Source organism: Falco naumanni, chromosome 3 (assembly GCF_017639655.2).
Source record: "Falco naumanni isolate bFalNau1 chromosome 3, bFalNau1.pat, whole genome shotgun sequence".
Classification (NCBI taxonomy): Eukaryota; Metazoa; Chordata; class Aves; order Falconiformes; family Falconidae; genus Falco; species Falco naumanni.
The window spans coordinates 53396962-53416117 of record NC_054056.1 but is presented as its reverse complement, the minus strand read 5'-3'; the positions used below and the strand labels follow the sequence as shown (position 1 = coordinate 53416117).

The following is a 19156-nucleotide window of genomic DNA, read 5'->3' as shown; positions in this document are numbered from 1 at the left end:
GAAAAACAGTAGTGTATAAGAATCAGAAAACCACAGTTAGAGAAGCAATATCTGGGTCCTCCAAAGGGCTGTTGTGATCTGGAGGTGGTTATTCTCTTGTTATGTAGGTATAGCTAGCTTGGTATAAGTTTGGTCAGTACTTTAGCTCTATGAGTAGCCCTGCAGTTGAAAAACTGTTCAATATATACAACAACTGTGCACTCAATTCCTTATAGGCCTTCCATAAATTATTAAGCAGAAAAGCATTTTTTTTTACTTCCATAGGTAATAAGTCCAACTGATTTGAGTGTATTTCCTCAATTTAATATTTTCTTACTTTGTCCTCAAAAATAAGCATTTTTTTTTAGCATGTACTTGACTAGTTTTTTGTACCCTGTGTTGTCTGTATCAACACTGCAATTACTTAATCTTGTCAGAAAGTACTTACAATTGTGGTCATGGCCTCATTCAATGGGTAACTGAACAAAAAACTGGATACTTGGGTCTGCAGCAAATTGATGTTTAAATCATAGTCTAAAGCACATAGATAAACATTTAGTATTTAATCATCTGTTAAAATGAAATGCATTCTCAATTCTCAATCGCTTCATATCAAAATGAAAAGGTAATAAATGTCAAGATCTGATTTCCTACCCCCATCCCTCTTATAAACTGTGTTGGGAGCATTGGTTTTCTAGTGGTGACATCTTTTTGGGAGCAGGAAGGTCACACTGGGCAGTTGAGCAAAAGCTTTTCGTAACTGGATTTGGATGGTTAGAGTTTGTGCTGAGGTTCAAAGATGCTGCCCTTCTCTGGGTGCCTGTTTCATTACCCCCCTCCTCCACCTGGGAAATGAAGTTTTAGAGGATATTTTAGTAATGATGGGGAATTATATTTGAGGCATATTCTTTTAGTACATGGCTCTATCTGTGTTTTCCCTCTTTCTCTTCAGCAGGTAATCTTAAGCAGAGGAAGGAAAAAAAGCTTCATACTTACAATGTTTAACCTTGTTGTTGTGGTCATGACCATTTCCTCCTTGGAGCTTTTAAATTTGAGAACCAGGATTCTAGTTCAGGAAGAGTTGAACATCTCATGGCTGGTTCCTTGAAAGCTGTTAGTGTTTCATGTTCTAAATACGCTTCCAGAAACAAAGGTTAGGCTTCTCTGCCCAAGTTCAAGCATGTAGTAAATGACTTGATTACATGAAAAATATGGAAGCTAGTGCTCACTCACTCGGTGCTTATCACAGCGAGAGCTCTGTAACCAAGTACCTAGCAGTTGGTTTGAGTTTTAGACGTCTTAAGTTTAGACGCCATGCTGAAAATGTAGCCTCGTATCTTTCATTGTGTCTGTCTTTCTGCTGTGATTTTAATTTGCTGTATTGCTTCTTTTTTTTACTTGAGTCTTTTAACTTGTGTGTAAAAGACTAATAATAACTCTTTTCTTTTATAGGTACTAAGCCAAATGACCTACAATTGACAATATCAATGTTAAGCATGGATGGGGCGGAAAATAAGAAGAGGGATGATGTTGATGAGAGTTTACAAACTGAGTTGACAGAAGATTGCCAGAGAAACACAGCAGGAGAAAATGCTGGATGTGACTCTTCATTTCAGCAGAAAACAAGGCTTATGTCAGATGAAGTGGTCAAGGGCCTTGAAAAGAAAAGAAAAGAGAATGACACGAACAAAAGGGCACTGTCAGAATCACCAAACCTGGATGCTGTTGAAGTAGGCAAGCCTGAAAATGAATCACCAAACCTGGATGCTGTTGAAGTAGGCAAGCTTGAAAATGTCTCCAGAAAAAGAAAGTGGAGTTCTTCAGAAGACATGAAAGATACTGAAAGGAAATTGCACAAAATCATAGCTGAAGAAGCAAGTAGTGTGGTAGCTGGAGCTGTAAAGAAGGAAGGATTTGCTGGTTGTCTTGATGATGATATATTTAATGCAAATTTCCTGTGCCTACATTGTGATTTCAAATGTGCTGATGGTGCCATATTGAAAATTCACAAGGAAAATAAACATTCACAAGAGGAGCCAGCTGCTGTTCCTGATAACTTACCATCTTCAGAAGAAAGCAGTGTTGGCTATACAGTTGGAAACACAGAGAAAGACCTTAAAGGCAAAATAAGTGATCTCTGTTTACCTTCCTGCTCTGATATAGAAAAACATAAACGAGAAAGCCCCTCTAAACAATCCAAAGAGCAAACATGCCCTCACTGTAGTTGCACAGCTGAATGTAGTTCAACATTACATACACATGTTAAACAAGACCATGAGAAATCCAAGATATTTTCTTGTGATCTTTGTGGTTTTCAGAGTGCTGAAGAAAATCTCCTAAATTCTCATTTTCTTGGCAAGACGCACCTTCGACGCCAAAATCTTGCTGCACGGGGAGGACTTGTACAGATATTGACAAAAAAATCATTTAAAACCCAACAATCTACTGCAACCAAAGAAAGGAATGTCAGAGCAAAACCTGCAACCAGCAAATTAAGGGCAAGAACTGTTGATGCAAAAGAATTAAGTGTTTGCAGTGCACCAAAAGGCTCAAAAGTAAGCTCGTCTAAACAAAACGATTGCACTGAACTTGTTGAAAAGATACCATCTTCAAATGCTCCCACTCAAAAAGACGGTACTGTGACCGAAGAAGCGTTGCTTTCTTCCAGTGTACAAGGAAATTGTGAAGTTTGTACTGAAAAACTAGAAATACCAGGACCCTCAGAAAATATCTTGAAGAAAACAGAACTACCTCCAACTACCAAAAAGCTAGTTAGAAGTTTAAACACGACAAGGAGATTTGATAGACGAGAACATAAAAGAAATGTTGTCTTGTTAAGATCTTCATTTGGACAAAGTAGGTCTTTTAGATTAAAAAGGCAGGTTAAAAGAAGGTACAGCTTGTTGGGTAAGAGAGGCAAGTCTGCAATTCTGAGAGTACACATGAAGCATATCTCCAGCACACAGCTTGAACCTGTTGATTCAAGCCCTATGTCACATACAGAATTAGAAGCAGATGCTGAAAGTAATTATAATACTCCTTCAGAAATCCAAGATCTTACTGAAGATAAGCCAAATACCCTTTCTTCAAGCACTACAGATACTAAAGATTCTGATGTTAAACTTACTGCTGATCATGGTCTTCTTCATACTTGCATTAACTGTGGTTATGTTTTTCAGAACAGAAGAAGTTTGGAAATTCATGTTGCAAAGCTTCATACAAAAAGGATCCAGTTTCATTGTCAGAAGTGTAGTTATTCCTCTGGAGTCAGGGAAGACATGAAGCAACACTGTCAGGACAGTAAACACCAGATGGGTGGTTGTAGCTTTAATTGTCAGCTCTGTTCATTTGCCAGCCTGAATGTGATTGGCCTTCGAAGTCATATGAGTGAAGTACATAATATGTCCCATAGCTGTCCAACTTGCATTCTCTTTTTTCATGTAGAAGAAGACCTGATAAATCATCAAAAAAATGAGAAACATGATGGTTCATTATTTCAGCAAGCTACTCCATTGAGTAACTGTGATCAGACGTTGCAAGTGATAACTTATGCTGACCCAGTATCAAACAATAGCCAAAATCTTGAGAAGGAAGTGGAAGCACCAATGAAAGCAAAAACTCCAGAATCTTCATTCATAAATCACAGAAATGAGCTAAAGCATTCTGTTCTGAATAAAACCCAGTTTCAATGTAAAAAGTGTTTTTATAAGACGAGATCTTCCACAGTTCTTACAAGGCACATAAAACTCCGACATGCACAGGAGTATCACTTCCTTTGCAAAGCATGTAATCTCTACTCATTGAGTAAGGAAGGAATGGAGAAGCATATCAAAAGAAGCAAGCACCTAGAAAATGCCAGGAAAAACAACATTGGATTACGTTTTGAAGAATGTATTGAAAAGGTTTGTGTTGGTGTTGGTGGTATTAAAACAGTGGTGGATCCTTCAGTTTCTGGGAGTGGGAATATAGAATTAGATAAAGAAATTATACAAGTTTCATCCTCTTCTGTGGAAAACATACCGAGAAATAAGGAATTTGTTCCACTTGATCAAAGGATTGGTGAAAATGAATTGGTTTTAGCTAATGCACCCAAAAGAGGAAAACCCAAAGGCACTATTTCTAGGACATGTACTCATTGTGGTCTTTTGGCCTCCAGTGTCACAAATTTGACTGTTCACATCAGACGAAAGCACAGTCATCAGTACAGCTATTTGTGTAAGATTTGCAATTACTACACTGTAACCAAAGGAGATATGGAACGCCATTGTGCAACCAAAAAACACAAAAGTCGTGTTGAAATAGAAGGACGGGGAAAACAGAACTCGGAGATCATCGTTAGCCCTGAAGGAGGTAATTCTGAATCCATGAACAAGAAGGTTAATAGCCCCATGACTGCCTTCTGTGAACATGTTGAGGATGGTAGCCAGTCATCAGATTTGGAAAACTCTGTCTTAGACAATCAGGAAGTTGAGCAAGGAGATGCAGAACTAAAAATTGTAAATGCCAGTAGGCTGCCAGATTTAGAGCATACTAGCAATCCATTAAATATAAACCAACGTATATTTCTGGAACCAGCAAGGGTTACTCCAGATGGTGACCCATGTTTCCAGAGAAGAGCAATGGGTGCAAATGACAACAAGTGCATACACTGCAGCTTCATTGCTCATTCTTCATCTTCTTTAGAGCTGCATGTGAAACGAAAACATACAAAACAATTTGAATACTACTGCATGGCTTGTGACTACTATGCTGTTACTCGCAGAGAGATGATTAGGCATGCAGCGACAGAGAAGCATAAAATTAGAAGAGAATCTTATGTTTATTCTTCTTCTGGAGAGGAAGCAAGCACAGCAAATACCACTAAAGAAGGCACTGCTTTGTCTGGAGAGGAGCACCATCCCAGTGCAGGAGAATTGAAAACTGGTTTGGGTGAAACAAAATGTGCCAATGATGCAGCAGAAGGTGATCATATGAGTAAAAGCTTAACTGAGTGTACTGTATTAGATGAAACTGCATCTCCAGGAATGCCTAAAAGCAGCAGTTGCCAAAATGCAGTAGAAGGTGAACTTGAAGAGGAGTCTAAAAATGGAGGAGAAAACTTTTTTTGTGAAGGATTCCAGCAAACTCTTCAGAAAGATAAAGGTGTTAAACTTGACAAGGAAGCATCAGTTAAAGAAACAGGTACTTACAAGTTGCAGCAAAGTAGGCATGGGCAGGAGCTGCTCAACTCGGCTGATGATTGCACTGCAGAAAATCAAAATAGATCAAGCAACACAAACCTGAATTCAGGAAAAGGCGAGGAAAACTTGGATGCAAATAGAGAAAACCCCGAAGTAGAGTGTAGAAACACATCTATTTTCAAAAAAATATCACTGAAAAAAAATAACCCACTTGTGCTAACTCTTCCAGAAACAAGTAGTGCAGTAGAGCAATCGAATTTTACTGGAAACATTGGAGAAACGGTACAAAATATACATAGTTTAGAGGGTGACAGAAGTTTGAAAGAGGATCCTACTGGGGAGGAGGAAGAAGCCCTTGTGGAAGCACAACATGAAGTAGAAGTAACTATAAATAACAGTGTTTGGGAGGCAGATGGCTCAACAGCTGAGGGCATGGAAGGAAGTAGTGATGAGGCTTTAGGAACAGTTATCAGTGCTGATGATAAAGGAAAGGCAATGCAAAATTTTGGCAAGTTTGATTCTTCTATAGTGAGGTTAAAAAGCCATCAAGATGGGGAGGCCACTGACCATTCTGCTGAAGGACAGATGTCAGGTGGAGTGAAAGCTAGTGAGCTTACCATGAAAGCAGAGCTTTCCCCAAGTGGTGGGAAAAAGAAGAAGTCAGAAGGAATTTCCCTTGGGGAGTCGACACGTATTCGCTGCGATGACTGTGGTTTTCTAGCAGATGGTTTGAGCGGACTAAATGTTCACATAGCCATGAAACATCCTTCAAAAGAAAAACATTTTCATTGTTTACTCTGTGGAAAATCATTTTACACAGAGAGCAACCTTCACCAGCACTTGGCCAGTGCCGGGCACATGCGCAATGAGCAGGCAAGCGTGGAGGAGCTGCCTGAAGGGGGTGCTACCTTTAAGTGTGTGAAGTGCACGGAGCCCTTCGATTCAGAGCAGAGCTTGTTTCTCCACATCAAAGAGCAACACGAAGAGCTCTTGCGGGAAGTGAATAAGTACATTGTGGAAGACACTGAGCAAATAAACAGGGAGAGGGAAGAGAACCAAGGCAATGTCTGCAAGTATTGTGGGAAGATGTGTAGAAGTAGCAATTCCATGGCCTTCCTAGCTCACATCCGTACCCATACAGGTATGGAAATGCAGTCTTTGCAAGTGGTCTCTTTCAAACAGAGTGAATTATACCATTGGTCTTTTTCTGCTTGTTAATCTCTTTAACATTTCTTATGAACTGGCATTCATGTTGCCTGATGAGCCCCCAGTGAAATTCAAAATTACCTAAAGGGGTGTGAAAATACAGTGATCAAAGGGCAGAGAATGTAAGAACATTTTAAGCGCAGTCACCCTGCTTTTTGTTTCATATAGAGAAATTTCCTTCCCTTTAATCTAAATTGTAACCACTAATTGGTTCTTAAATTTATATAATGAAGCTGTGGTGGTTTGAGAGAACAATTAGCTGTTCTAACTTCCTCCTCCTTGCAGTTGTTTAATATCCAAATTGTTTATTTCATTTTAATTCAGTTCCACTTTCAGCATTACATAATGCTTCAGGATAGACATTTTATATTAGATCATTCCTAAATAAGAAACAGCAAGAGGTTTTTGTAGAAATAAGCTATGGGAATTGGAATTGGTCAGCCTTTTTGGAAGGTAGTGTGTAATGCTGTTATGATGCAGAGGGATGTAGCATCTGATTTAGTTTCTGTGCTGATCACACTTTCAATTCATTTTTATGTTTAATTTTAAGTGGAAAATTTAAAAACATTTTTGTAGAAAAATGCATAAGCTGCAGTTCTAAATTTATGTAAAAATTCACTGTGATGTTTCTATAAACCTGCCATACATTCTTTATTTTAAATAGACAGCTTTTCTAAATCACTGAGCTCTGCTTAGACAAGTGGTGTCTCCATGGTTGAATTTATGAGTGGATTTGAATAATAAATTCACATTTCATTGAACATATTTTCATTAAAACTGTAAGGTTTATTTTACTGTACTTTTAAATAATGGCTTATTATGGAAGCTATAGTTTAAATTCATGCAGTATTTGAAACTTAGTGCATGGTTACAAGGAAGAGAACAAAAAGGTAAGAAAAAAGAAACATAAAAAAATGGTAATTCCTGGCATAATCCTAAAATAGTTTTGTAAGGTTTTTTTATGAAAAGCCAAGGGCATGACTGGACAACAAAGTTTAAAATTAATCTTGGGGAACATGGACATTGTATTTCAAACCTTTCAAAGTATTTTACTATAACTGCAGTATTCATGTATGCCAATAAGTCACATACTTAATACTTTCAGCATTACTTCTGTCCTGTCAATAACATAGTTATCTGTATAGCTTCTGCTAATATCCAACTCTGAATGCAGTGTTAAGTCTTACAGAGGAACGCTCGTGTTCACATGGTCAGAACAGTTGTATAAGCCCTTAATATGCCCTCTTACGGCAGATAAAACTGAATAAAACTAAGGGGGAGGATGCTAATGGAGCTCTCTTTAGAATTCTTTATGCAACTGTCTGGTCAAGACATGTTGCTTATAATTGATGTGTCCATTACTTGAATTCTCTTGTAATTATAGTCAATAAGTCTTGTAAATGTGTTAAAGCTCACTAAAAGCATACAAATTCAAGAACAGAGTAAGGCTAATAATTTAAAATAATCAATGTAGGCATTTCAGCACTTAATTTCCCTTGTGTGTTGATAGCTGATCATTCTTAATCCATTAAGATTTATTTAGTCGTTTACAATGCAAAATAGGTTTGCACTGGTCACTTGTGCCATTTGAAAATGTCCACCAGGTTAAGTGCAGAATGTAGTCCATTAGTCTTCCTTGACTATATGTATTAATTGCATTTAAAATCAAGTTAATGTGGATGTGAAAGTGAGGTAACTATCAATATATGACAAAGCAACCCTACTTACATAAGTTACATCATTGATTGTAACATTTAGTAAAAGTTAGTGTATTTTTTAACATCTTGTGTGTAGGTCTTATCATGAAGTATATTTTTATTGTGCTTTTGGATGGCCCTAAATATGCAAAGCAGTAAAAGGATACGTTTCATTTTGCAAGTCATTTTTTGGTGGTGCATATGGAGGAATTATAGAAGGGTTACAGCTTAGAGTTTTATCTGCCCTCTTTCTCATGGCACCTTTATATGCAATGCTTTTCTTATGCTTTGCTTATTCACATAAATAGTAATGCGGATACTTTTATTAATAGTTAATGGGAAGAAGGCTTTCTTTTCCAATCCCTATTTTCATACTTGTGATATTTTTTCTTACAGAACCTTTTCTTCCATCCTATATCACAATGAATACAGTTGAATAAGAAACAAATATTTTGGGGTTATTGAGAGGGGTAGCAGAGGGAACTGACCTACTCCACCAAGTGAATATATGGTGGCTTATAATATTGGTGAGGCAAAGCAGGGTATTTCTAGCTTCTCATCTGTTCTAGGGTAACACCAGGTACATAATAGGAGCAGAGCTGCACGTTTTCCCATTCATTGTTCTGATTATGTGCTTTTTAAAAAATCTTCAGCATCCAGATGTGCATATATATGTCTATATATGTATGTATGTGTAACCATATCCAACTCCTTGCCTTTTTTTTATTGAGTAACTGGTGATCGTTCAGTGTGGGGGTGGGAAGGGAAAGTTGTAGAAAGATACAACTACTGATTTCCATTAATAGAAAAATAATGTTTCAAAATACCGTTAAATAACGTAGGAGATTTTCACATTGCAAATGAAAGGGAAGCTTTGCTAGAGAGGAGATAACAAGTAAGTCCATCACATGTTGACAAGTGAAAATGAGGAAGTGTAAAGAAAAATAAAAGTAGTAGAGGTGGAAGACTTTTTAGTTTGCAGTTGATGGAGGTCCCATAAACTTAATTAACAATCAACATCTGAGGAAAAATCACCTGCAACCACATCATCTTTGTTTCATTTCTCATCAGATTTCTCAGTTAATGGAAGGTTTGCTCAATGTGGTATCTTACTCCCCATGTCCTAAACACAGGAGGAAATGGTATGATGGTGTTTCATGCAGCTCTGCTCACTTTGCATTGGGCCTGAGCTAGGGACGCAGCTATACTTGCAGGTGCAGATGGTGTTGCCTTTGGCTGGCTTAAAGATAAAGCAGTGATTTTTTCTTATAGTTTTGGGTCTCAATTGTCTTAATGTAAAATAAGGACTTTGATCTCCAGTCTTTTTGCTGTTCACTAGCATGGTTTGTGTCTGTCCGACCTGAACTGTAAAATTTGGTCTATTTTCAATTTGATGGTGTTTTTTGTTTCTTTTTTTCTTTTTCCAGTTCTCTTGTTAAGGGCCTAATTGTTTATTGTTAACATCAGAAAATGTACACTTTGTGTCCAAGCTATAACTTCTGGGTAAAGTAACTTTTTACCCTCCCCCCTTTTATTTTTAACTCATTTGATTGGAAAGATGATATATTGAGAGTATTTTTATCATTTTTCTGGGAACTAAAAGCCAAGTATGAATTCAATGGTATCATGTTTAACACAGCATATCAGAACTGTTAAGGTTTGTGACGATACAAGTATGGCTAAGAAGTGGTTAATTGCTTCAGCATTGTTTCAGATTGCCTTATGGCAAATACAGATATTTTGCCCCATTAGTTTAACTCTTCGTGCAATGTCTTAAGTATAAAATTTTGGGGGTTTTGATCCAAGAACATACTGGAACAAATTTGGCACCAGCAGCCTAAAATTGAGTTGCGCTGCCTTTGTTTCAGGTGATAAGTACTAGCTGCAGCCTGCCAGCGCTTGAATTTTCATGGAGTTTAAATGGAGATATTAACAGGTATTCGGTTCTGGGTCTGAGAAAGAAATAAAAAACCCTCAAGGCCTCAGTGATTTTTGGATGAGAGCAGTCAACAGAATAATACATTTCTGTATTGTCAGGACACCGTAGCTACGATTGGTCTGAACTTGAGTTCTTCACAAAGGAGTCACATAAATGGAAAACAGCAAAGGTCTTGTATGGAAACACTGTGGGACACCTGCAGTAAGAGAATGAGGAACAAATCTACAATTTAACCAGCAGGAGAGAAACTAGGGGAACACAGGATTGAATCCACATGGTATTTGAATTGTATGACAAAAAAAGAGCAGTATAAACACCAACAGATTTCAAAAATCCTCTGCAGTGTGGCCTTGATGTTATTAATTGTGCAATTAGTCTTGAAGATTAAGTTAAAACATCAACTTTTTATACTTTTTTATTTAATGCAAAGTTAGACTTTTTTTATTTGCATGGGGTCTCTTTATAGAATGCAGTGTTGATTTGAAATGTCACCAAATTAATGATTAATTTAGTTTTATCAGGATCATTTAAATAAACCGGGGTTTTTTTTCAGTGTGATTGATAGAATGTGATTGCTGTTAGCTGCAGTCTCAACCTGCTTTTGACATTTAAACATATAAAGCTGACTAGATATAACCATTCAGGTGCTAAATATATTTTACATCTACTTCCAACAGTAGAAATGGAAGTATTAAGAGATCTGGCTTCATTGTCATTGAACTGTGAAATATTCAACCTTGTCTGCCCGTGCTTAGTACTGTTGACTTTTTTATTTCAGTTAGAAGATTAAAATTAAATGCTTCATTTTTTGTCAGCTTTTGGGAATTAAATTGAAATTTAAGACTCTAAAATTTTCTACTAAGATCCTCAATTTCATCAATGGATTCTTGGAGGATATTCTGTTTTCAAGGGCAAAGCAAAAAGGTTCATTGATCAAGTATGATATAGTGCAACATTTTTCTTATCAGAGCTCTTTATGTATATTTATTAAAGATCACATATTTCATATTATGCTTAACTGTATTGGAAGAAGTACTTCACAAAACATATACTAAACATAATATGGAGGCTCTGTGACCATATTGTACTTACTTTTAACTGCAGTTCTATGATTTTGATTTATTGATTTAAGGATTTAATGGTCAGAAAATTGGAAAGTACTACAGCATGCTTTAGAATGGTGTTGCTGTGTAATAACATGGGGACTGACATATGCCCAATTTAACTATTTCAGTAAAAAAAAAATGGTTTTTCCACCCTCAAGAATGGATTGCTGTTAATTAAGATAGACAAATAATTTGACTTTTTGCTGAACTGATGTGGTACAAGAAATAGGCTGGTACTTTCTCCTTGGAGAAATAATTTCAGGGTTCTTTGGTCTGCAGTAGACATTTAATATTAAAGTTTGTTCTTGAAATAAATAATAGCCAAAATGTCAATACTTCTGGTTTGCAGAATAATCATAAATTCTTGACCATAAAACAGTCATAAAGGCATAATATTTTATCCACTGTATATTCATACATTGCATGTCATTACAGTAGCTAGGTGATGAATCATTTTCTGTGTGTGACAGAACAAATCTGAAATACCAGTGCTAATGTGAAATCTACTCAAAGTCGGAAGACTTGTAAAATTACTTTAAATATACTTGCTTAAAAACCAAGTACGTTTTGCAGTTTATCTTATTTCAAGCCACCTTAAGACCATTACCTGAGGTTCAGCATTTGGAAACAGAGAAAGGTGTAGAATAACTTTTGCTGTCTTGTTGAAAGGTTATCTACCTACTATATTGTCTTCCAAATTTAATGCTTTTTGGTTTTTTTAAGTAATAATGAAAAAGAGTAATTTATTATTAAAAGTTAAGAGTACAGTTTCCGTGATCTTGAACTTAAGGAAACTTTAATGAGTAATGTATAGTATATACTGTCTGTGTCCTGGGAGTTATAAATTTCTGTACGAGATACCTTTTCTGTTAGGCAAAAATCTCAAACAGGTTAAATGTGGGATAGGCTTTTTTAAAGGTTATTTTTTTCCAGGATTTTTTATTTCTTTAACCGTGGGTGATACATTATTCTAATTCAACTCATATCTTATGCTAAATTTTACTTAGGATCAAAGCCATTCAAGTGCAAGATATGCCATTTTGCAACAGCTCAGCTCGGAGATGCCAGAAACCATGTCAAGAGGCACCTTGGGATGAGGGAATACAAGTGTCATGTCTGTGGGTGAGTAAATTGAAACAGTCTCCAACATGGTTAACCAGGAGAAGAGTGCAGGATATGCATTGTTTCAGATTTGAAAACTGTGATGTGAGCAAGAGTGGCTAAAATTATGCATGCATATCCTCCTTTCCATTGTTATGGTAAATTCCTTAAATACAGTTATGACATTCTTTTCCCACTTCTAATCCTGCACTGAAGATGAGCAATTTTATGGGCTACAAGGTCAATTTGAACCTGTAATCTGTAAATTGACTAAATTATAGGATGTTCATTCACATTGCCAGGGAGAACTGTAAATTCCATTTAAAGACATAAAAAATATATAATATAGACTTTACTGTGTGGGGTTTTTTCTTTTGCTATACTGTTATAATTTTAGTACCATTAACAGATTTCTGGACTCCATTAGGGTTTTCATTCTTTACGAAAACAAAACAGAAGAATGATTTTCCAACAAACGGATCTAAAATATTGCAGGCATAAGACTTTAAAAATAAATTGAAGTCTTTTATGTATGCTTGTGTTCTTGTTTGTTACCCAAAAAATCTTGTTTTTCTTTTTTACTTAATCGTTATTTCCTCAGAAGGATTGTTCATAATGTTTAATTGTCCTTCAAATGTGTTGCATTTAATAGGAGGCATTGAGACTCCTTAATGCAAAACTAATTAATTTAGCAGAAATGTTTAAAAGGTTTTAAAATGCCATGGCATATATGGTACATCATAGGACATTCAAAGTTGGATTTTAATACCCTAGTTCTGATTAAAAATATATTTTAATGTTATTATGCTGGAGAAATTAACTAATATATGCATCATATAAAAACATTTTACTCAAACCTATGTAACCTGCTATAGCAGCCTTATGGCTAATGTGTAGAACAGCACAGGTTCAATTAGATGATGCAGTGCACACATGAATGGTGTGGTGTGATGTTGGGGATAATATTCAGTAGGAGTGGGGGTTTTTTTCGCCTTAGTATACTGATCTACTGCAGGACAAAGTGAGTTACACATTTTAAAGGACAAGCGAATGTTAAGCTGAATATGCAGCTGAGTGATTTTCACTGATTCATCTCTGTTTTTCAAATAATCTTGCATGCAGCATTATGAGATACTTTGGATGTTTTTACTCACTTAAGAAAATTAATTGCTGACTTCTTGAAACAAGAAATAAAAATGTATGAGCCTAATTCTTAAGTCTACTGAATATCGGTAGTGGGATAACTTGTGCTACTCTCTATTTTGCAGCATGTTTAAAATGAATGTTAAGCTTGGTAGGCTATTTTATATTTGAAAAATCTTCTTTACTATCTGCTATATGAATTGTCAAGAATTTGGCATGCAAGATAGTTAACAACTACAGAGACATAAGACCGTTTAGCTAAGGCTAAACTCTGTTCCTTACAAGTTGTCAACAAACTTGACAATGGTTCTTTGTTCAATTACCTTAACTTAAACTGAAAAAATATATTATTTAACTATGTTAATTGTGAGAGGAAAAGTAAAAAAATCTCAAAATAGCTAATACCGTATCTTTTATAAAAAGAGAATTAAAATTATTAAGCGCTACCTCATTTTTTCAAAAACTCATTCCTTCACTTCAGGATTGACATGTTCTTAGAATCTGCCTCAGAAATTACACAATTGTCAGTTGCAATTCATGATGGGTATGCAAGAGAGAGAACAAAATGTGTGAATGATTTAAACTGTGGACTTGAATGTTAGTCACTTTGCTAAACTGATTGCTTACTGTATGTTGCTGACACGTCATACCTGGTAGCCAAGCAGGTACTTGTTTTCCGTTTGTGTGTCATATTGTGTTGCTAATTTTCATCAACAACTTGAAGCTGTGCAATTTAGATATGGCAAAACAGTTAACGGAAGTGACATATAGCACAATGCTTACAAAAATCTGATTTATGTACCTGGTTAAATAATCATCACATTTCACTTAATGTGCACCAAAAGTGTATTTTAAGAATTATATATTAACACTGATTTAATTGGAAAAGATGTTTTTGTACTGTAGCTAACAGTCCTGAAGAATTGAGCAGGATTTGAAGAAGGAGGAATGACCAGAGCAGTTTGAACCGTAGTCCAAATAATGAATATGCCATCCTTATATGTGGAAGAAGAGAAGAAAGTGTAATAGCTTGTGCTGTATTTCTGCTATTTTAATTGAAAGGATTGGGTACTGTAGGTTAAAAAAATAAAGTAGCAACATAAAAAAAAATAAATTGCTAGGATTGGCTATCGGATTAGTGGCACTATAGAGCATTGGTACATTAACACCACTGACAATGTCAATTCATTATCATTGATGGCTAAATAATCTTAGAAATGCTCAGTGGACCTATTAGTTCCTGAACATAAGCAGCTCATGCTGCATTTCTTCATTAGCTTTAATTGCTATAAATTTTACCTTTTTAAAAATCATGCTTTAAAAGGTGAAGTGATCTTTCAGGAACATTAACTCTGTAATTTTGTCACAAACAGAAGGTCCTGCACTATGTTTTCTTTTCTACAGTAGTTAATATTCTATCCTCTGACTTTTAGATTCATAGTAATAAGCCCTCTGCTAGTTGCAAGGATAAATTGCATTTCAAAAGCTTTTGAATCTGCTTGGGCACTTTTTAAAGGTGAAATGTCAGTGCAACATCGTGGTCTAGTGTGGTCTCAAAATACCACTTTTTTTTTTTTTTTAAAGACAAAAATTATCTGGAAATTTTTGTCTTAAAAAAAAAAAGCAAAAAAGCAGTATCTGTGTTGTTGTTTTAGGGAGGGTTTGCTGTGTCTTAATATTTCAAATGATCCTCATATTTACATGATACAAAGTACACAGTATATAATTCACTTAGTTGTTGAAAAAGGCAGTAATTTTGCTGTGTTGTTTTATTTTTTTTTAATTGAAGTTCAGGATTTGTTTTTCTTCAGCTGCACAGCAGAAACTAGATGACACAGAAATTGGACACTGCTAATGTTTTAACATTTGGAATAAACAGTCTGCTACTCATTTCCTTATCGCAGATGTGTGTTAATTGTTTTCTTTTCCATACACAAAGCTATAAAATAGATCCCATTATTTCAGAGGTAGTATCTATTTTCTGTGGGTAGCAAACTGCTGCATATTTGAATTTAATTTTTGAAAGTCTGGATCCGAAATTGGCTGATATCCTGGGTTAGATGAGCAAATGTTGGTTGCCCAGCATTTAAAATTTTTGTTTCACTTGCCTGGTGAAATGCAGTGAAAAGGTTTATCATGCATTTTTCAAATTTTATGTCTCAGGTAGAACATGAAAAATGCATTGTTCTGCACTTCAGATTTTGAACAGAATTTATTAATGTTTGATTTTAAAGTGCATCTACTATTCCTTTGCCTTTTTCTGGCCTTTGCTTTCAGAAACAGATTTTTTTGGGGATGTAGTTACATGCTTCAAGTAAGAGTGGCGGCTGCTTTCTTTTTTTTTCTTTATGACTTTTTAAAAATCTGCTAAGGAGGATGGGTATAAGGTAGGTTTGGATTTTTAGGAAAATTTTCAGTATTTAAAACATGCACATAAACATTTATTGCTACCTACTTAAAAATTGAAAGAACATTTGTAACAATGTCTTTATTATGTTTATTCCATATAAAGCAGTCAAGTATTTTAAGGAATAAAAGTGTCTCTATACACAAAGGAATTTGGAGAGGGGTGGAAAAGGTTGGTTTTTTTTCTTTATTTTGCTGAAGTTGCTCGTTCTTGTGTTTTGGGGTTTTTGTGGGGTTTTTTTTTTGTTATTATTATTTATTGCTCGTTTATTTGCTTTGTTTTGGTCTTTTGGTGGATGAAGGTATTAATCTTTTTCACTTTCTGCTCCTCAGTGCTCTATTTGCTTTGAAACTCCTTTTCCCAATTAAGTCTGGAGCTGTTATAACATGTTCTGCTAAATAAGTGTTTTGGTAAATTCAGTTATTTTTTAAAGCCTCATATCAACAAGCTTTTAAGAGAGTTATAGTGTCCCAAGCATGGAAATAACTTCACTTTTGCTGCTGCTTTAATGCAAAGAATAGTTTAGAGATCTTAATCTGTATAAAGTTCAGTATTTTAATGACACTGGTTGCTTTGAGAATGTCTAAAGAAAAATACGTGCCTTTATTGAGTGTAGTGGGTAATAGATCCTTGTATTTTGTAGACAAGAATGTGCTTTTACCAGCTGCATCAAAAAAATTGGGTGTACTCCTGTGTGTTGTGTTCTAAAATTTTTTTTAGATTTTCAGATTTTTTTTTGACTGATTACTGTTAATATCAGGCTACTTTTAGTGAAAGTCAGCTCTTAAGATTGCTTTTAGCAAGCAAAAAAGACTTATTCATAAGTCTATTGGTAGGAGCAGGAAAAACATATTTTCAAGGATGCCTTAATGTACTGTAATGTAAATTAATTATTTATACTTGTGCAGTTTGGGAAATTTAAATAGAAAGTTGCTACTCTAGTAAAACTATTTTTGTGTGGTATTACCTAGTTTTTGTGCATTAGAAGGGATCTCTGTGTAGATGATTATAATGTCACTTTCTGACCTTTGCAGCTTGAATAATTGTAAATCATTGCTTCATAACGTGTCAGAGAATGTCTGTACTAGGGAATTAAATGGCAGAATATAATAGACCAAATTATTGCCTGTCATGTTTTCAACAACACAGTTAGTATTTGAGTTACACTTAATCATTACGTGCATTAGCAACTTCATTGGAATCCAGCTTCAGGCTGAGCATGAAATACATTACATTATTTAAACCTCTAATGGTAGAAGTCATTTATTTGTGTTGAAGTGTACAACATGCAGAGTTTCATAAAGCAAGGAACACTTGAGAGCTTAATTTATCCAAATCAAAGTCTAAATGCAGATAAACACAAGTGGCAAAAATTAGTAATTTTTATAGGCTGGAAATATTTAAAAATACATGGTTGTGGGTAATTGTAGGCAGCAGGAATAAATTAAAATCACTATTTTTAGTCAACGCTGAGAACTAAAACTGTTGTGTACCTAAATCATCAAATGCATCGTGAAACTGCATTTTTGAACGAACAATTAATTACAGACATCATACCTACATATGTGTCCAAACAAAAAATATGTATTTGGTTCAACTCTTTAGATTGGAGATAATTAAGTGCATGTGAAATGACTGTTCCAGATCCAGCTATTCTGAGTTTTTCTATCTGCATTTTGCCTGTTTGGTCCTATCATACACTTGTATCTACGTTTACTTCAGTAAAGAAAAATGAGGTGAACCTACCTAACAGCTTTCCAAACTTGCACATTAAATAAATCAATAAGAAAATACTAGAAAAATATATGGAGTAAGGTAACATACGTGTTACGTTATCTTGCCAATTTTTGTTCAGTTATCTATTATATTAGATTTGTGAACTGGCCTTCAGTACATGGTCTTTATTTCTACTACTTAAGAAAACTGCTTCAAATAGAAGCAATTTGCTTTTATTCAGAAAAGCTCCCGGCATCTTCAGACAACTGGTATGGATCCTGTGGTGTGTTGTGCAAGGCTCTTGTCCTGGAAGTCTGCCATGGAGTTGGCTGCAGTTACTGAGCGAGCAGGAGACTTGGGTACAGGTGGTGGCGGGACTCTTTTGTTGGAGACTGGTATTACAATTGATACAGAAAAGTCAGGACCAACTTTCTGACTTAACAAAATGCAGTTTTAGCAGCTTGTATGCTAAATTGGTTTATAGTAATGATTTAGTTGTACTTGCTGAAGAGACAAGGTACGTAAGGGACATACGTGTGAGAGTGGATGTTTGTATTTGTATTGGAGGTGGTTGGGGATTGAGACTAGCACCTGTGCTGCAGCACTTCCAAGTGGTAGTTATCAAGATGCACAGCCGTGTGACTATCATATGTGCGGCAGGTGTAACTAGTGCTTTCACAGATGTGCATTTTTTATTTTTATTTTTTTTACTTTACTGTAGATTGATTAACGTCCAGGATGTGTGTATTTCTGTCAGGCCACAAGCACCTCACTCTGAACGGGTCCTCTGAGAGCAACCACCTTCTGTGGCCACGCAGGGAGGATCTGAGCCCTTCCTGAGAAGGCTGGAGTTGTGACTTATGGGAAACAGCCTGGTGGTGCAGAAATCGGTGTTTAACAGTGCTAAGGCAAGCGGCAGTCCTAAAATTCAGTATACCTACTGAAAAAGAGACTTCTGTCTCTATAATCCGTGGCTCGGCAGGATTGACATAAGCATTGGGAAAGATACTGTTAAAAACGGAGTTCTGCTGGCAGAAGGAGATGGCACAGAAGTTGGCTCAGTTTTGGTTACCATGTGAAGAAGGGAGCCTGAGAGCTGTTGGTGCAGCTGGTTGGTTCTGACAGGGAGAAAAGTTTGCTTGATTAAAATCTTGGTTGGGTTGTTTTGTTGGTGGGCTTAAGGTGCGTGACTTGGATTTATATCCAGAATTCAGAAGGTTTACATTTGCTTTATTCTTGCTTTGAATAAGTTTTGTGTAGGAATTGCATCAAGGTCCCGATTCAGCTGTGATTTTCCTTGTTGCTTTTAGTAACTTTACTTTAAAATTTAGAGGATAAATAACTGAGCCTAATCTTTATCAATGAATACCTCTTCCCTAATACTACAGGGTTTGGTAAGAGAAGCAAGATTTTACCCGAAAAGGGAAAAAATAGGCTCTGATTTATGCTTTAAACCTTTTAACTGTAAGTTATTGGAATGTCTTCAATTTTAACCAAATTTAATCTAAGAATTGATGGCTGAAGCAGTCTGTTGGGGCATCTGGTTTTTTTGTGTCCAATTTTACTTGCATCAAATGTATTGCTGTAACGTAGCTTCTTCAGTAGTTACTGCTCAATTCATTGGAACGCCCCAGAATCTCAGAGGATGTGGTGCACAGTGCATCCACATCCTCCTTCACGAT

The 19156-nt window shown here is 35.8% G+C and overlaps 1 protein-coding gene across 1 annotated transcript in view; it reads left to right on the top strand.

Moving 5' to 3' along the window:
* Positions 1 to 19156, top strand: part of ZNF407 (zinc finger protein 407) — a 344373-nt gene that overhangs the window by 25430 nt on the left and 299787 nt on the right. The window contains exons 2-3 of the mRNA XM_040585938.1: positions 1432 to 6300; positions 12115 to 12229. Of these exons, the coding sequence (XP_040441872.1) occupies positions 1467 to 6300; positions 12115 to 12229 (4949 nt within the window). The 5' untranslated portion in view covers positions 1432 to 1466. The remainder of the gene's footprint in view (positions 1 to 1431; positions 6301 to 12114; positions 12230 to 19156) is intronic.